This window comes from Phacochoerus africanus, chromosome 11, assembly GCF_016906955.1.
Source record: "Phacochoerus africanus isolate WHEZ1 chromosome 11, ROS_Pafr_v1, whole genome shotgun sequence".
Lineage (NCBI taxonomy): Eukaryota > Metazoa > Chordata > Mammalia > Artiodactyla > Suidae > Phacochoerus > Phacochoerus africanus.
In genome coordinates this window covers 3,620,981-3,637,946 of record NC_062554.1, presented here as the reverse complement: position 1 = coordinate 3,637,946, position 16,966 = coordinate 3,620,981, and the positions used below count along the sequence as shown (strand labels likewise).

Below are 16,966 nucleotides of genomic sequence, written 5' to 3'. Positions count from 1 at the left end.
TCAATATGATTTTATTTTAGTCAACTAAAATATACATGAAATTTTCACAATTATATCCTAATGGATTCTTACCACTGGAAACCTATATCCCCCATCACTAGATAAAGAAAAATAATATTCCCAACACTTCACAAAGCCTTTCTCCCTCATTCTTCTTCCAGTTTTTTCACTCAACGCAACCTGTGAAAACACGCTTCTGTGTGAAATCCTAGCACAGGGTATTTTGACCTATTTTTGTATTTTATGTAAATGGCATCCAACACTACACTCTGCTTTGTCCAGTTTTTAAAATTAACGGCTAGTGATAGTTATTCATATTGTGCATGTGGTTAAAGAGGGTTTACTGTCATTAATGAATTCCATTGTGGAAACATGCCAAAATTTACTTACCCATTCCCACGTCGGTGGAGATTTGGGTATTTTCCAGACTTAGATTATCAATACACTGCAAATCCTGTGGCATCAACACCCTAGTCGCTGTGTTCTGATAAAAACATGTGCATATTTTTGTGAGGAAGGGAAGTGGTGCCCACGTGTGTATGTTCATCTTTCAAAATTAGCCCAAACCCACCTTCCCGCCAGCAGCACAGAGGATGCCAGTTGTTCCATGTTCTCACCAGTTCTTGGCATTTTTAGCCGTTTTCATTTTAGCTGTCTAGTTTGCTATGCCATGGGACATTAAATGGCTATGTATTTTCCTAATTACCATACCATTCAGTGACTATTTACATGTTTATTGCCATTTTTCCCTCTTTTGTGAAACATATGTTTTAAGTAATTGCCCCCCCCTCACTTTTATTATTGCTACGGTAGGATTATTTTAGACATTTGAATATGAATTTTTGTTCTATGTATGCATTGCCCTTATCTTCCCCTGGTTTGTAGCTCATTTGTAATAGTTTAGCAGTGTCTTTTAATTTAAAAAATAATTTTAGCTTAATTCAATATGTCATTTTCCAATGGGTAGTATTTTTTTGTATCTTTTTTTGTTTGTTTGTTTGTTTTTGCCATTTCTTGGGCCGCTCCCTCGGCATATGGGGGTTCCCAGGCTAGGGGTCCAACCAGAGCTATAGCTGCCGGCCTACACCAGAGCCACAGCAACATGGGATCTGTGCTGCATCAGCGACCTACCCCACAGCTCATGGCAACGCCGGGTCCTTAACCCACTGAGCAAGGCCAGGGATCGAACCCGCAACCTCATGGTTCCTAGTCAGATTCATTAACCACTGAGCCAAGATGGGAACTCCAGTATCTTTTGTATCTTGATTTCAAATCTTGGCTAAGTCCACACGTCAAAGATGTGTGTTTTGCATTTTGCATTTCGCTCTACATTTTTAAAAAAATTCATTGTTGTAAATGATGTGATGGAACAAAATGTATATATTTCCCCCAAAATACATTCCAATGACCCAGCAATATTTATGGAGAATACTGTGTTTCCTGCACAATTATAGTATTTCCTTTGTCATAAATTAAGTAGCTTAATGTATGCTTCAGAATTTGGTTTCTGGGCTCTGTACTTCCTACAACAGTATTTTTATCCATTTTTAAAAGGATGGATAATTTTCTTCTTAAAGTTACAACTTTGGCAACACGCCTGTCTTTAGAAATTGGAAAGACAGGGTTAGAGTCCACATTTATCACGAAGATTCTGCTCTTGTTTTCCTCACATGACCTTGGAGAAATTAAGAGGTCCAAAAACCTTGAAGAGATGAAGTGAATTACACAAATCAGTTCAAGATTCCAGGTTCTGTCTTACAAATTGGTGGGATTTCTACCATAGTAATTGACAATATGTCTATGAAAAATCCAATATACCATTGTGTATTCTTGGTAATTACAGGGTTATTGGGAAGGTGTTTAATAGAAGCCAATTTTTTGGCTTAATCACAGAAGTATTTTCATTATACTACGTAATCATGGGGGCTTTGGAGCCCACTGTCTAAATTACTGTCTGTGGTGCCATCAGCTTTAATATCCTGTGATGCTTCTTTTACTCACCTGCTGAGCAGAGACTACAATAGCTTCATGATTTTTCCTTCCTCATCCTGACCTCACTCCTGGAGAATGCAGAAAATAGTTCTCAGAGTTCCCATCATGGCTCAATGGTTAATGAACCCAACTAGTATCCAAGGGGACATGGGTTCGATTCCCGGCCTTGCTCAGTGGGTTAAGCGTCCGGCATTGCTGTGAGCTGTGGTGTAGGTCACAGACGTGGCTCAGATCCCATGTTGCTGTGGCTGTGGTGTAGGCTCTGATTCGACCCTGGCCTGGGAACCTCCATATGCCGAGGGTGCAGCCCTAAAAGGACAAAAAGCCAAAAAAAAAAAAAAAAAGAAGAAGAAGAAGAAGAAGAAAGCAAATACTTCTTAAGGGAGGTGTAGGAGAGATTCTGGCTTCTTCACTTCCCAATGTTGTCCAAGCACCATGGGGTTAATTCATGATCTCTGATTCTTGTGAATTGCTATCACACATTCCTCAACACTGGTGAAAACCCTATTACCCAGTAGTCATAAGATTCTTTACGATCTAGCTCCTGGCCAAGTGTCTAGCTTGTCCCTTTTCCCCTCCCCACCAGCAACGTCTCACAGCCTTGACGGCTTTGATTTCCATACTTTCGCTCCTGGATTCTTCGCTCCGGAATTCCTTTTACAAACGTGCCTCCCCCACAAGGTGCCCTCCCTCAGACTACACATCAGACAGCGTCTCTTCAACACAGGCTTTCCTTATCATCACCCCTTCCTCCTCCCAACTCTCCACCGACAGCCGTGCACATGCCCTTCGACAGCCCAGTGCTCACTTAGGACGGTGCCACAGACGTCCGTTTTAGTTCTTATGACAATTTGCTGTGATTCTTTGTAGGCGTCTTGGTCTATACACTAACTCTGTGGTCTCTTAGCAGGTGAAACTGTCTTGATCTCCCTACTGTCACGTTGCAGATGCTCAACACTTATGTGTGAAAAGGTAGGAGATGAATGAAAGAATGAGGTAACCATGTATTCTTCCCAAATATTTAAATTGAAAATGAGGGCCAGACCTGAGCACAGAATGTTGAATTAATTAATTTTTCTCTTGGAGGAGAAATACGATTGATGTGTGGTGAGAAATATCAAATATAAATGTGAGAGTTTCTGTTGTGGCTCAGCGGTAACAAATCTGACTCGTGTCCCCGAGGATGCAGGTTTGATCCCTGGCCTCACTCAATGGGTTAAGTATCCAACATTGCGGTGAGCTGTGGTGTGGTTCACAGACAGGGCTTGGATGGTGCATTCCTGTGTCTGTGATGTAGGCCCGCAGCTGCAGCTCCAAATTGACCCCTAGCCTGGGAACTTTCATATGCTTCATGTGCAGCCCTAAAAAGCAAATAAATTTGTATATGTATACAAAGTTGCATTTATATTGGCTCCCACTAGAACTCAACTAACACAGGTTCCATTGTGAAACATTTAAAAATGCAAACCTGAAAGGTCAAAGAGAACAGATGAGAAAACAATACAAACTGGAGATGTCTATATTACTAATGAAAAATATTACTGGAGAATCTAGCATAACTAAAGCAAATGTCTGTAGTCAGATATAAGAGCGTGAAAGTAGTTTGTTTTCCTTTTGTATTTATTTTTTGCTGCGGACACCAGATCATCTCAGAAGGCAATGTTTAAAGGTAAAATGGAAAAATTTGTGGAAATACATGATTGATTATCATTGGTAAATGTATCATTCTAAGCAAAGTTAGCTGCTTCTTAGTTATTATTGGAAGTTTTTTCTGAGTAGAAATTTAAAATCATTCTTATAAATGTGTATAGACCATTATAAGAAATGATGAAATGAGGCAATTTTATAAGAAGACCAAATCAAAAATTTTACTGATTTGCGAGACTCTAATCTCCATTGAGAAATAAATGATTTAATATTTCCAAAAGGCTTAGAATGGTGCCTTACTAATTAAATTATAATGACTAGTTATTAACTAAGATTAAGAATCTTTAAAGTCCTCATACTTTTTGGGTCTTTGGTACATTGATCAAGGGACTCTACAATCATATCCATAGGGGGATGTGTATATTCATTAACAAATGAATTTAATGAAAATATCTTTTAGAAGGTAAAACAGAACTACATTTTATTATAAATCTATGAGGATAGGAAACGTTTATTTAAAAAAAAACTGAATCAGTGTCTGTGATGAGAACTTGAATTGCTTAATAAAAATTTGTTGAATGGAAAAGATGAATTAATCAATTAATAACAAATTAACAGAAGAACTACTCCACGTCACTCAGAAAATTTGGTTGTTTGATCATTAAAAAGCACTACAGAATTTTAAAATACAGGGAGGAGAAAAAGTACCCATGAAGTATATATTCTCTCCTCTTTATCTTACTCTAGGAAAAAATCATACAAAGTTTAAGCCTGACTACTCTAATGCTGAATAAAACAGACCTGGTCCCATGCTCATTTGTTCTGGATGGAGTCCCAGGACTGGAGGACCTGCACCTCTGGATTTCCTTCCCTTTCTGCTCCATGTATGTTGTGGCTGTGGTGGGGAACTGCGGGCTCCTCTACCTCGTCTGCTGTGAGGACTCCCTGCACAGGCCCATGTATTACTTCTTGGCCATGCTCTCCCTCACCGACCTTGTCATATGCTCCAGTACCATCCCTAAAGCCCTCTGCATCTTCTGGTTCCATCTCAAGGAAATCAGCTTTGAAGAATGCCTGGTCCAGATGTTCTTCATTCACACCTTCACGGGGATGGAGTCCGGGGTGCTCATGCTCATGGCCCTGGACCGCTATGTGGCCATCTGCTACCCTCTGCGCTACGCCACCATCCTCACCCATCCCGTCATCGCCAAGGCTGGGCTCTCCACCTTCCTCAGAGGGGTCTTCCTCATCATTCCCTTCACGCTCCTCATCAAGCGCCTGCCCTTCTGCAGAGGCAATGTCATACCCCACACCTACTGCGACCACATGTCCGTGGCCAAGATATCCTGCGGCAACGTGAAGGTCAATGCCGTCTATGGCCTGACGGTGGCCCTCCTGATCGGGGGCTCCGACATCCTGTGCATCACCGCCTCCTACACCATGATCCTCCGGGCGGTGGTCAGCCTGTCCTCGGCAGAAGCTCGGCAGAAGGCCTTCAGCACCTGCACGGCCCACATCTGTGCCATCGTCTTCTCCTACAGCCCAGCTTTCTTCTGCTTCTTTTTTAATCGCTTTGGGAGCCACACAATCCCTCCATCGTGTCACATCATCGTGGCCAATATCTACCTGCTCTTGCCTCCAACTATGAATCCTGTTGTCTATGGGGTGAAAACCAAGCAGATACGAGACTGTGTCATAAGGATCCTTTCACGTTCTAAGAACATAAAATCCCATAGCATGTAAGGACATTCCCAGGAAAGAGAAGAGAAAGTTTACTTCTAGTTGCCTGTTTAGGCGGGATAAAATCTTCCTGCAAATGCGATTTTGGCCATGAAAATGGAGCTTGTTGTCTAGCAGTGCATTTCCAAATACATATCCTTGCGTGAGAATTTCAACGTTACCCACACACCCAACAATCTTGATATGCATTTCTTTGCTTCTCGTTGCTGTGAAGGATTAGTCTAATAATTAACCCAAGTTTCCTGAACAAAACCAAATTAGAAATTTTTTCATGAAAAAGTGAATAAAATGGAAGGAGATAATTCTCTTTCTAAATAGTGATTTTAATTTCTAGATAGAGAGACTTTCTCCTGGAAAATATGTGCTTTCTATTTTTAATCACTACAAAAATAACTTTTTCCCCACAATACAATATGGAGGGTGAGATAGGTAAATTTCTTAACTAAATGTGAAAAACAGCAAAATTTTTTTTATGAGAACTGCATGACAGGGAATCTAAATTGACATGTTTCTTCTTATTTCCAATTTTAAATCTAATAAAATTAAACTTTCTGAACATTAGGATTCTCCTAAATTAATAAACAAGAGAAAGACTGAAGGAAATGGTACTTTTTACCAGTGTTTCCTGAACTAAGCCAATTATATACAAGGAATTTAGAGAAAACTGAATTTTTATTCTCATCTCTCTATCCAACTGAAAAATAAATATGCATTTTCTCTTCCCAGTTCAGTTAGTTATACCCAACAAATTGCATGCAATTATTTAATTGGTTCTTTTTTTTACCAGCTTGCAAAATCCTGCAAAACAATTTCACCCCCTAAACTCTAATTACCCTCCATGTATCACTCCCTTTCTTGGCTTACCTTAACTTCAAAACTTCTAGAACAAGTTGTCAACATTCTCTCCCTATCCTTTTTCAGTGGGAGATCACTCTTTCCTAAGACTATCCTTCCATCATGCCAGGCATTACCTGAAATTGCTTTTGTCTGTTTTGCTAGTGACTTCCCTGTTACCAAATTAAATAGGCTTCTTTTTGAGCTCATCCAATACTGTATCTCAGAAATACAGAATGCAGTTCTGCATTCCCAATATCTGAAACATTGCCTCTTTTTTTTTACTTAAGACACATCATACATTTTCTTCATTCCTTTTTAACAGTAAGACATGCAAATGGCCAATAGATAAATAAGAAGACACTCGACAGCATTACCCATCAGAAAAATGCAACTAAAACTGCAGTGAGATGTTATCTCACACCCTGTTAGGATGGCAATAATAAAAACAAACAGATATCGTCGGTGAGGATGTGGAGAAACTGGAACTCTGGAGCACTGTCTGTGAGTATGTAAAATTATACAGCCACTATGGGAAGAGCATGGAGGTTCTTCAAACAATTGAAAATGAAATTACCGTAGGACGCTACAATCCCAGTTCTGGTTATGTACTCCCCGAAATTGAAAATAGGATCAGCGAGAGTCGCTCATGTTCACCGCAGCATTATTCACAATACCTAAGATACGGAAGCACCCTGTCTGTGCATGGATGGTTGGACCAGTAAAGAAGTGTGATGTGTACATATGAAGAAGTATTATTCAGGCATAAAAATAAGAAATCCTGTCATATATTACTTCATGGATAAAATCTGAAGACATTATGCTAAGTGAAATAAGCCAGTTACAGAAGGACAAAAACAATTCCACTTATATGAAGCATCTAATGTAGTCAAGCTTACAGACGCTAAAAGCAGAATGGTTGCTATGCTTATATATTATTATAATATAATAATGTGTGTATTATATATTATTAAATGTAATAGAATTACATAATGCTGGTGAAACAAATTATAAATATTCCAATTAAATGAGTACAGTGTTCACAGGAGGGGAGATTATCAATTCTCCTGAAACTGATATGCAAGTATGATGCAATTCCTGTAAAAAATCTCAGCAAGGTTTTTTTGTTGATATAGACAAGATTACTTGAAAATTTGTTTGGAACATCAAAGGAATCATAATATCTGAAATAACTGAAAATGCATAAGAAGGTGAGAGAGACTCTTCAATTTCAAGATTTACTTGAACAGTAACCAAGACTGTGGTGTTGCCACCAGAGAATAGCTCACCATTCAATGGAACCAAATAGAGAACCCGCAAATAGACTCACACAAATATGCCCAAATGCTATTTGATAAACATGGGAGACCAATTCAATTAAAGAAACACAGACTTTCCAAAAAAAAAAAAAGCTGTTGGAATATTTTGGAATCTATAGGCAAACTCCTGACCTAAATCTCTAGGATCAAGGATGAGTAAGAGTTCTTAGACTTGACACCAAAACACAATTCATAAAAAAAAAGAAATGAAAAATTAGACTACATAAAAATATAAATAAAATATTTGCAGAAGACCCTATTAAGAAGGTGAAAATATAAGCAGTGGACTGGGAGAATAAATAAAAAGATGTAGCCAACATACATACAAAGACACATATTCACAAGGAGCAGTAACAAAACAAAACAAAACACTGATTTGTACATTTTAAAATTGTTAAAATGATTAATGTTAATGTTATGACAGCTTCAAAAATAAAGCTGAAAAGTTGAGCTAAAAGTTTTCTCTATACGTATTTTTAATGTATCATTTCATGTACAGTAAAAAAACTGCTGCCTAAGAAAACAGCATCTTTATGTTTTAATACCTTGTTGTCCAAGATTTTTGTCAAAAACTCATATGGCTAATGTATATTAAGAAATTTGATGAAGATTTATCAGAAAAGAAATATTTCAAGTTGCCTCTACATTATAGAATCTAATGGTGCTTTTAATCTCCTTCTAAAGTCATTTTTATTTTTAAAATTAATCAAAATACATGGTTATTACTTTTGTTATCTATTGAAGGAATTGTGAACTTAAAATTCGTTGTTGAATTCTGCTATTCCTACTATTATAATCATCCTCACTATTACATCAAGGTTGGACATCCGGGCATCTGTCTAACTCAATATGCACGACAAGCCTGAACTTCCATAACATTCATTATCTACTTCAGCTGAAAGTAAACTGCTTGAAAACAAAGGGCCGTGTTATCTGATTTTGCATAGCTCCCGGCATGATTTGGGGTGTACTAAGGCTTCAGTGTAGTTATTTAGAGAAGTGGAAAAATAAACAAATGAAAGAAAAAATGGATGTGTCTAATCATTGAAACAGTTTGCATTTAAGTGCTTTCAAATTGTCTCCCAATGCCTTCCTTAGAAAAAAAATATTATGCGATATATCCTAAAATCATTCACTTTTATTAAAATCATTTTAATTCCTGTTTACTGAACACATGCTCAAACATAAGCACATGCGTAGATGCCAGTATGTAGAATAAGTCACTTATTTATTTATTATTATTATTTTTAATCTTTTTTTTTTTTTTCTTTTCTAAGGCAGCTCCCGTAGCATATGGAGGTTCCCAGGCTAGGGGTCTAATTGGAGCTGTAGCCACCGGTCTACACCAGAGCCACAACAACGTGGGATCTGAGCTGCATCTGCAACCTACACCACAGCTCACGGCAACGCTGGATCCTTAACCCACTGAGCAAGGCCAGGGATCGAACCCACAATCTCATGGTTCCTAGGCAGGTTCGTTAACCACTGTGCCACGACGGGAACTCCAATAATTCACTTCTTTAAATATCATCATTAAGCACTAGGAATGGAAAGCTGCTCCCCATTTTCTTCCAACCATAGTGGTAATCGTGACTGTTACCCAAGCCTCTGTGGCTCTAATGTTCTGAAATATCCCTCTGAGACCTATAGCACACGTTTTTCTTAAATAGTCAGCTCAGCAGGAGAGACATCGAGGGATTAGAAGTTGAAGGCTGTGCCTTGCGCATATTGCAGAGCCATGAGGTTTCCACCCAGATCCCGAACACCTGGCAGACCACATTCAGCACGTGGCCCTCCCATCCAGAGCTCAGGTATTAACGGGAATAAACAGTGAGAGGAGGGACAGCATCTTTCAGGACAGTAAGGTAAAGTGGAGGAAGATTTTGAACACAGGATTGTTTCTACTATTTTCAGGAAAAGCAGCTTTGAGTCCATTCACCGTGTGTGAAAGCAGAAATATACAGGGAGGTCGGGAGTCTGGAAAAATGTTTATTTCTCCAAGTCTCAGATTGCAGTTCAGTGTAACCCTCCATCCTGATTATGAATAGCTATGTTGCTTCCCTAACCAAGAGGAATCTTTGGTTCAGTGGTGGTAGAAGTCAGGTATGGTTCACTCCCATGACAAGAAGAAAGAGGGACAGGCTGAGAACATGCCTCCATCACGGTCAGGACATTCTTGCTTTTTACCTGCCTTCCTCCTGTTCTCAGAGTCAGTCTAATTTTTCTTGGTTCCTTTCTAGAGAGACTTAGTTGCAAATATAGGTCATTTATTTTAGATAATAATGCTTGCCCTGGAGGAACCCATTGTCACTTGGAGAGAAAAACACGGCGGAGGACCTCCTGGTGAGAAAACAAACTAATTGTCTCCAGGGTTTGGGGAGGGGAAGAGACAACAGATTATTCACGTGCAAATGTGACTATTCGAATAGATCTGTCCACATTCACAGCATGATATCAGTTGCCTTCCCCCGCAAGAAAAAATAACTTCTGATGTACTGAAGTCATTCTAAACTTGTTTTGGAAAATGTTTATTTTGTGGTTCATACTATATTGCCTTGGTATAAGCATGGATCTCTGACAGTGCTGCAAATATACTGAAGATGGAACTTACTATTAATAAGAAAGTTTTGGTAATTAAAATATATATCTATGAGGCAAGCACAAGAGCTATAAACATGATATGTGTCTACTATTTAGGAAAGATATCCTTCACAATATAGCAACAGTAAATCAGTAGTATGTGGTCTATTTTAAAATTATTGATACTTATACTTTTCTAGAATTCTCTACTGTTCAAATATATTAAGAAAGATAGATGAGTAATGATATTTTTAAACAATTTATGGCAGTTTGGCATACGCTAGTCAAATATTTATCAAAACAAATTTCAATGTCTATTTCATTTCAATGGAAATTTTACATATATCTTTAAAACGTATCCTTATATATATACATATTTATGATTTTTTTATAGAATTACTATTTCTTTTAGTAACAGCTGTGAAAGTAATCTGAAAAAAAACCGTATTCAAATATAAATTGTACCTTTATAAGCCTGACAGGAAGAAAGTTTATGGAAATTTTGGTATTTGTGGGAACACAACTCTTTATTTTAAATCTATAGTATTCTTTATTTCCAAAGTTCAAATTGTAATATTTTGTTAGCATTGCTATTAACAGTTTAAGGCAACACCAATGACGTTAAAATAGAAACTGAGGATCAACCAATAAGCCACGTTATGATTTAAGCAATTGCCCAGTTTTTTTAAATTTAGCTGAGGACCAACAAAATGAGTAAGAGACCTTATTTCAGTACATTCTAATTTTTTGGTTATAGAGAATCTTTGCAAAACCTAAAAATGGAACCATTTGGCACTTTAACTTAAATTGCATTGCATCGTCTTCACTTTTTTCCCTCAAAAGTGATTTTTATCCAGAATTTTCTTGCTTTTATTTCTGTATTATCTGACATTAGTGTTTTCTCCCAAAATTTTTGGTGTGCTTCTGTTATTTTGGTGTTTTCTATCTACTATAAAAAGCTTTGTGCATACTTTGAGTATGTTCTTTCTGAGAGGCCTCCTTTTTTTAAATATATGTGTTTTTAAAAAATGGCTCTGAATTAAGATCAATTTGTTCTGTAATTTATTTTTATTTATTTATTTATTTGTTCTTTTCTTTTTCTGCCTTTTTGTCTTTTCTAGGGCCGCGCCTGCAACATATGGAGGTTCCCAGGCTAGGGGTCCAATCAGAGCCACAGCCAATGGCCTACACCAGAGCTCACAGCAACACTGGATCCTTAACCCACTGAGCAAGGCCAGGCATCAAACCCGCAACCTTGTGGTTCCTAGTCAGATCTGTTAACCCCTGAGCCATGACGGGAACTCCATGTTCTGTAATTTAAATGATCCTATTTCCAAACCAATATATTTATTTTGTCTACCACATTATTTTCACATTATTATTTTACCACATTATGTTTCCTCTTACTTTATTATGGGGTTTTTTGACATGTATGATTTCTGGTGATCTATGAGATGGACTTTATGATTTTTTTCTTCTAGTGGTTCCTTTATATTTTCTTAGCAATAATGTTTATTTTTTATATTTTATTTATTTATTTATTTTTAGGGCTGCAGGTGTGGCATGTGGAAGTTCCCAGGTAGGGGTCAAATCAGAGCTACTGCTGCTGGCCTATACCACAGCCACAGCAATGTGGGATCTGAGCTGCATCTGCAACCTACACCACAACTCACCGCAACGCCAGATCCCCAACCTACTGAGTGAAGCCAGGGATCAAACCCACATCCTCATGGATACTAGCCAGGTTCATTTCTGCTGCTCCACAAAGGGAACTCCCTAAGTAAAAATGTTTATATTACATCATTTAGTTTAATAATGCTTAAAGTCAAGTGTCAAAAGTATAAATCATTAATCTGTTCACTTGTTCAAAATATTTTATTGACAGCTAATATGTACTAAATGTCTTGCTATATATTGCAGGTAGAAAGTAAAATCTATGCCAGTACTAAGGGTTTTATTAAATTGTGGATGATTCCAGAACATAATAAGATTTTTGCAGTACCATGATGTTAAACTAGTGGAAAAAAATGATTTCATCAACAAATCTATTCCTTGACTATAAGCCTGGTATTTAGCTAATTATGTCATATCCAGAGGCTTTAGAGGTTGGCAGTCTCACCTCTCTGAGAGTTGAATCTTCCTGGAAATGTCATTCTGGAGGCTATTTTGGTGGGGACAGGGAGAGTGCAAAAAGTGAGAGAGGATTGCCTATTCACAAAGCAAAAAATGTCAGTATGATTTGGGTGGGAAACAGAAACCAGCAACAAGAGAACATTACTCTGCCCATTTTGGTCTGTCAAAGATCTAAGCAAGTCTCAGGTCTAAGAAAATGGTCCGTTTTCTTAGAAAACGGTCATGATCTAACTCAAAATTTACTTAGTTGTCATTTCTATCTGCTCACATATGGTGCTAAGATTTTTGCAATGGCATGAAAAGAGTACTTTAAAGGGTGCTTTTATGAACATGTTTATCTTTTGTTTTACTATTTCCAAAAATGTTTACTTTGCTTTATTATTTCCAAAAATGATTCCTTTTGCAGTCTTTACCCTGTCATCCTAGGTGCAAATACAAGAAGATAAAACCAAGATGTAGATAGAAAAACTAAGGAACAATTTGGTATTTCTGATATATCCACCATTTTAAACAATATTACTTTCCTCTTATAATGACTGGAAATTATTCCAGGAAGAAACTTTCTCAATACTATGAATGCATATATATCAGGTGTTGACAATGCCGTCATTAAATATGATGGTTGAATCCAATATTCATAATTTAAGTGTGAGATTTTCTGTATCCTACTACTTAACTCCAAGATCACTGGCAGCCAATTATATAATCCTAGGATGTAGATTAATGGAATTTGTTCTTGAAAAATTGAAAGTCCCTGAGGGAAAAAAAACTATGAACTTGATAACTAAGAATATCTCTAATGAAGCAGAGGTCCCTGCTTGAGCACACGAAGTAAATGCCAATTGATGGATTCATTCATCATTGGATTTTAGAATTAGAAATTTTCTATAGCCTCTTTTTTAATTGTAAATTAGTAGTCAAGGGTTATCATATATTTAGGAACACCTCCAAAGTAAAAGCCAAAATAAATCTATAAAAGAAACACATTGAGACTTAGACAATATGGAAATAATACATATGAAGCATATATATGTATAACATACACATTTATACATGAGTATACTATGCATTTATATAAATAGTGTTGTCAGATTCACAAAATACAGAAAATGACTTGTTTATAATATTAGCCAAAAAGAACAAAAAAAAATGCTGAGATATTCTGAAGATATAGTTGAGGAACTTTCTAGAAAATGGGTCCAAAAAATAAATTGGTGCAGTATAAGAAAAATTTTCAAACAAAAAGAAGAGAAAAAGCCCAGAAGATCCAATATCTAGGAAAATAACAAGGTCCATGTTTGGGAAGAAATTATTCAAAGTTAATACGAGAACATTTCCTGGGAGTTCCCATCGTGGCTCAGCCGAAATGACTATGACTGGCATCCATGAGGACACAGGTTCAACCCTTGGCATCACTCAGTGGGTTAAGGATCCGGTGTTGCCGTGAGCTGTGGTGTAGGTGGCAGACATGGCTTGGACCTGGTTTTTCTGTGTCTGTGGTGTAAGCCAGTGGCTACAGCTCCAATTCAACCCCTAGCCTGGGAACCTCCACATGCCAGGAGTGCAGCCCTAAAAAGCAAAAAAAAAAAAAAAAAGAAAAAAAAAAGAAAAAAAGAAAAAAGAAAATTTCCGAAAGCAAAGATCATAGATTTCCAGATTCAAAATGCCCAGTCCGTGCCTTTACAATAAAAGATATAAATGCACACACACACCTCTGTCGTCACCATTGTCAGCCTTAAACTTGAAAGCATGGACACCATAAAATTTTCCTAAATACTTCACAGCCAAAAATAAATAAATAAATGAAAAAAGGCAGAAGAATAACGGTTAGTGTAAAAAGGATCAAAATCCTCTTAATGTTCATACCTGGATTTAGGAGACTGAGAAAAACTTTGAGATTTATACATGAAGAAGCCCCATCTACATATAGTGCCTGTTTATTCAATTATAAAGTACAGATTAATAAAAAATACTTCCCAAGCTTTAGTGAGGATTATATGAGGTAATAGCTATAAAATTCTAGAACTCTGCCTGGTGTATAGTAAGCATGAATATATGGAATCTTAATTAAGAATAAGTGCAATATTGAACACATCCTAACCACATCTGCTGTGTTACCGGTAAGGTAATCAATGAGATTTCCCTTAAGAAAACCCAAAGGGGAGTTCCCGTCGTGGCACAGTGGTTAACGAATCCGACTAGGAACCATGAGGTTGCGGGTTAGGTCCCTGCCCTTGCTCAGTGGGTTAACGATCCGGCGTTGCCGTGAGCTGTGGTGTAGGTTGCAGACGCGGCTCGGATCCCGCGTTGCTGTGGCTCTGGCGTAGGCCAGTGGCTACAGCTCCGATTGGACCCCTAGCCTGGGAACCTCCATATGCCGCGGGAGCGGCCCAAGAAATAGCAAAAAAAAAAAAAAGAAAAAGACAAAAAAAAAAGAAAACCCAAAGGGAGATATTCAAATAAGATATTACAGCAAAAGTCAATCAGAGAGATCGGAACCAATTACATAATTAAAATTGATAAGGATTTATTTATTTTGAGATTTTTATGTATTCATATATTATAAGCATTTTTACCTTTAAAATAATGTAGACAGTGTTTGGGATAGGGTTTTGCATGCAGTAGGTGATAAATACATATTTGTTGAAAGAATTGATAAAGTAATGAGTTAAAGACTATATACTTAGTTTAAATTATGTATAAATAAAATTTCCTGGCATTAAAATTTTTGGTTCTTTGATTTAAACTGCAATATTTAACAGAGAGAAGAGACAGAGGGAAAGAAGAACCACGACTGAGATTGCTTTTTCTGTTTTTCCAAGTCTAGGAGGGTCACAAAACAAAGCAAAACAAAAATAAAACTAAAATGCTGCAAGCTTCTTAATGATTATACCAGAATGATCATGAAAATGCTGAACAAAACAGACCTGACACCAGCGTCCTTCCTTCTCACTGGGATCCCAGGACTGGAGGACCTGCACCTCTGGATTTCCTTCCCTTTCTGCTCCATGTATGTTGTGGCTGTGGTGGGGAACTGCGGGCTCCTCTACCTCATCCGCTGTGAGGACTCCCTGCACAGGCCCATGTATTACTTCTTGGCCATGCTCTCCCTCACCGACCTTGTCATGTGCTCCAGTACCATCCCTAAAGCCCTCTGCATCTTCTGGTTCCATCTCAAGGAAATCAGCTTTGAAGAATGCCTGGCCCAGATGTTCTTCGTGCACACCTTCACGGGGATGGAGTCCGGGGTGCTCATGCTCATGGCCCTGGACCGCTATGTGGCCATCTGCTACCCTCTGCGCTACGCCACCATCCTCACCGATCCCGTCATCGCCAAGGTTGGACTTGCCACTTTTCTGAGAGCAGTATTGCTCATCATTCCCTTGATTTTCTTCACCAAGAGACTACCCTACTGCAGAGGCAATATCATACATCATACCTATTGCGATCAGCTATCTGTAGCCAAGCTCTCATGTGGCAACATCAAGGCCAATGTTATCCATGGCCTGACGGTGGCCCTCCTGATCGGGGGCTCCGACATCCTGTGCATCACCGCCTCCTACACCATGATCCTCCGGGCGGTGGTCAGCCTGTCCTCGGCAGAAGCTCGGCAGAAGGCCTTCAGCACCTGCACGGCCCACATCTGTGCCATCGTCTTCTCCTACAGCCCAGCTTTCTTCTGCTTCTTTTTTAATCGCTTTGGGAGCCACACAATCCCTCCATCGTGTCACATCATCGTGGCCAATATCTACCTGCTCTTGCCTCCAACTATGAATCCTGTTGTCTATGGGGTGAAAACCAAGCAGATACGAGACTGTGTCATAAGGATCCTTTCACGTTCTAAGGATACAAAATCCTATAGCACATGAAAGGTATGTTTTCAGAGAAGAGATGAACGGGAAAGGGAAAAAAAAGAAAGTGGTACATCTGATGGCTATTTGGTCATGATCTAAAAATGTCTTTCTAAAGGTACCATTTTGGCCACGAAAATGAAGGTGATGAGAGGGGCATTAAATGCCTTCAGAGTCCCCAAATCAATGACGTGCGCCCACCCTACACACACTTTGTCAATGAAATTTTCACCTTCTCATCTCTGCAGAGGGCTAGTATCATCACGAAGCCAAGTTCCTGGAAACAAAAGCACAGTGGGAAACTTAGCAATTACCAAAAGAAATTAATAATTAAGAAAGTGCTATCTGCGGCCAGACACTAGCTTGTCTTGTTTTCAAAGGGTTATTGAAAATTTCAGGTGAAATAACTTAAAAATAATAATAATAAATTTGGCTACATGTATGAGCATAAAAAAAAAAGAAAATTTCAAGTGGAAACCTGAATGTTATCTCTCAACAACTGACGGAACAGTGATACAGAAAACCAGCAGTTACGTAGAACTCAACAAAACTTTAATCAACAGTATCTAATTGACCTTTATAAAACAATTTCCCTGACAATACCAGAATATACATTCTTTTTCATGGGTACATGGAACATGTACCTATAATAAGACCTACCCTGTGGCGTAAAATAAACCTAAAATTTTCAAAAGAATCAAAAGCATGTGCTGTGTGTTTTCCAACTGCAAGAGAATCAGACAATAAATCAATAACAAAACAAGCTACAGGAAAATATACAAACACTTGGAAACTACGCAAGACACTTCTAGATAACACATGGTCTAAGAGAAAGTCTCAAGGGAAATTTAAAGAATACGTTGACTAAAT

General features: G+C 38.1%; 2 protein-coding genes across 2 annotated transcripts; both read left to right on the top strand.

Moving 5' to 3' along the window:
• The first annotated feature begins 4,422 nt into the window (after positions 1 to 4,422).
• On the top strand, positions 4,423 to 5,382 carry LOC125111763 (olfactory receptor 52N4-like). Its single transcript, XM_047753832.1, has one exon. It carries the CDS (start codon positions 4,423 to 4,425, stop codon positions 5,380 to 5,382), a length of 960 nt encoding a protein of 319 aa, XP_047609788.1.
• A 9,760-nt stretch (positions 5,383 to 15,142) lies between these two features.
• Positions 15,143 to 16,114, top strand: LOC125111386 (olfactory receptor 52N4-like). The gene has a single exon (XM_047753333.1). It carries the CDS (start codon positions 15,143 to 15,145, stop codon positions 16,112 to 16,114), a length of 972 nt encoding a protein of 323 aa, XP_047609289.1.
• The last annotated feature ends 852 nt before the right edge of the window (positions 16,115 to 16,966 follow it).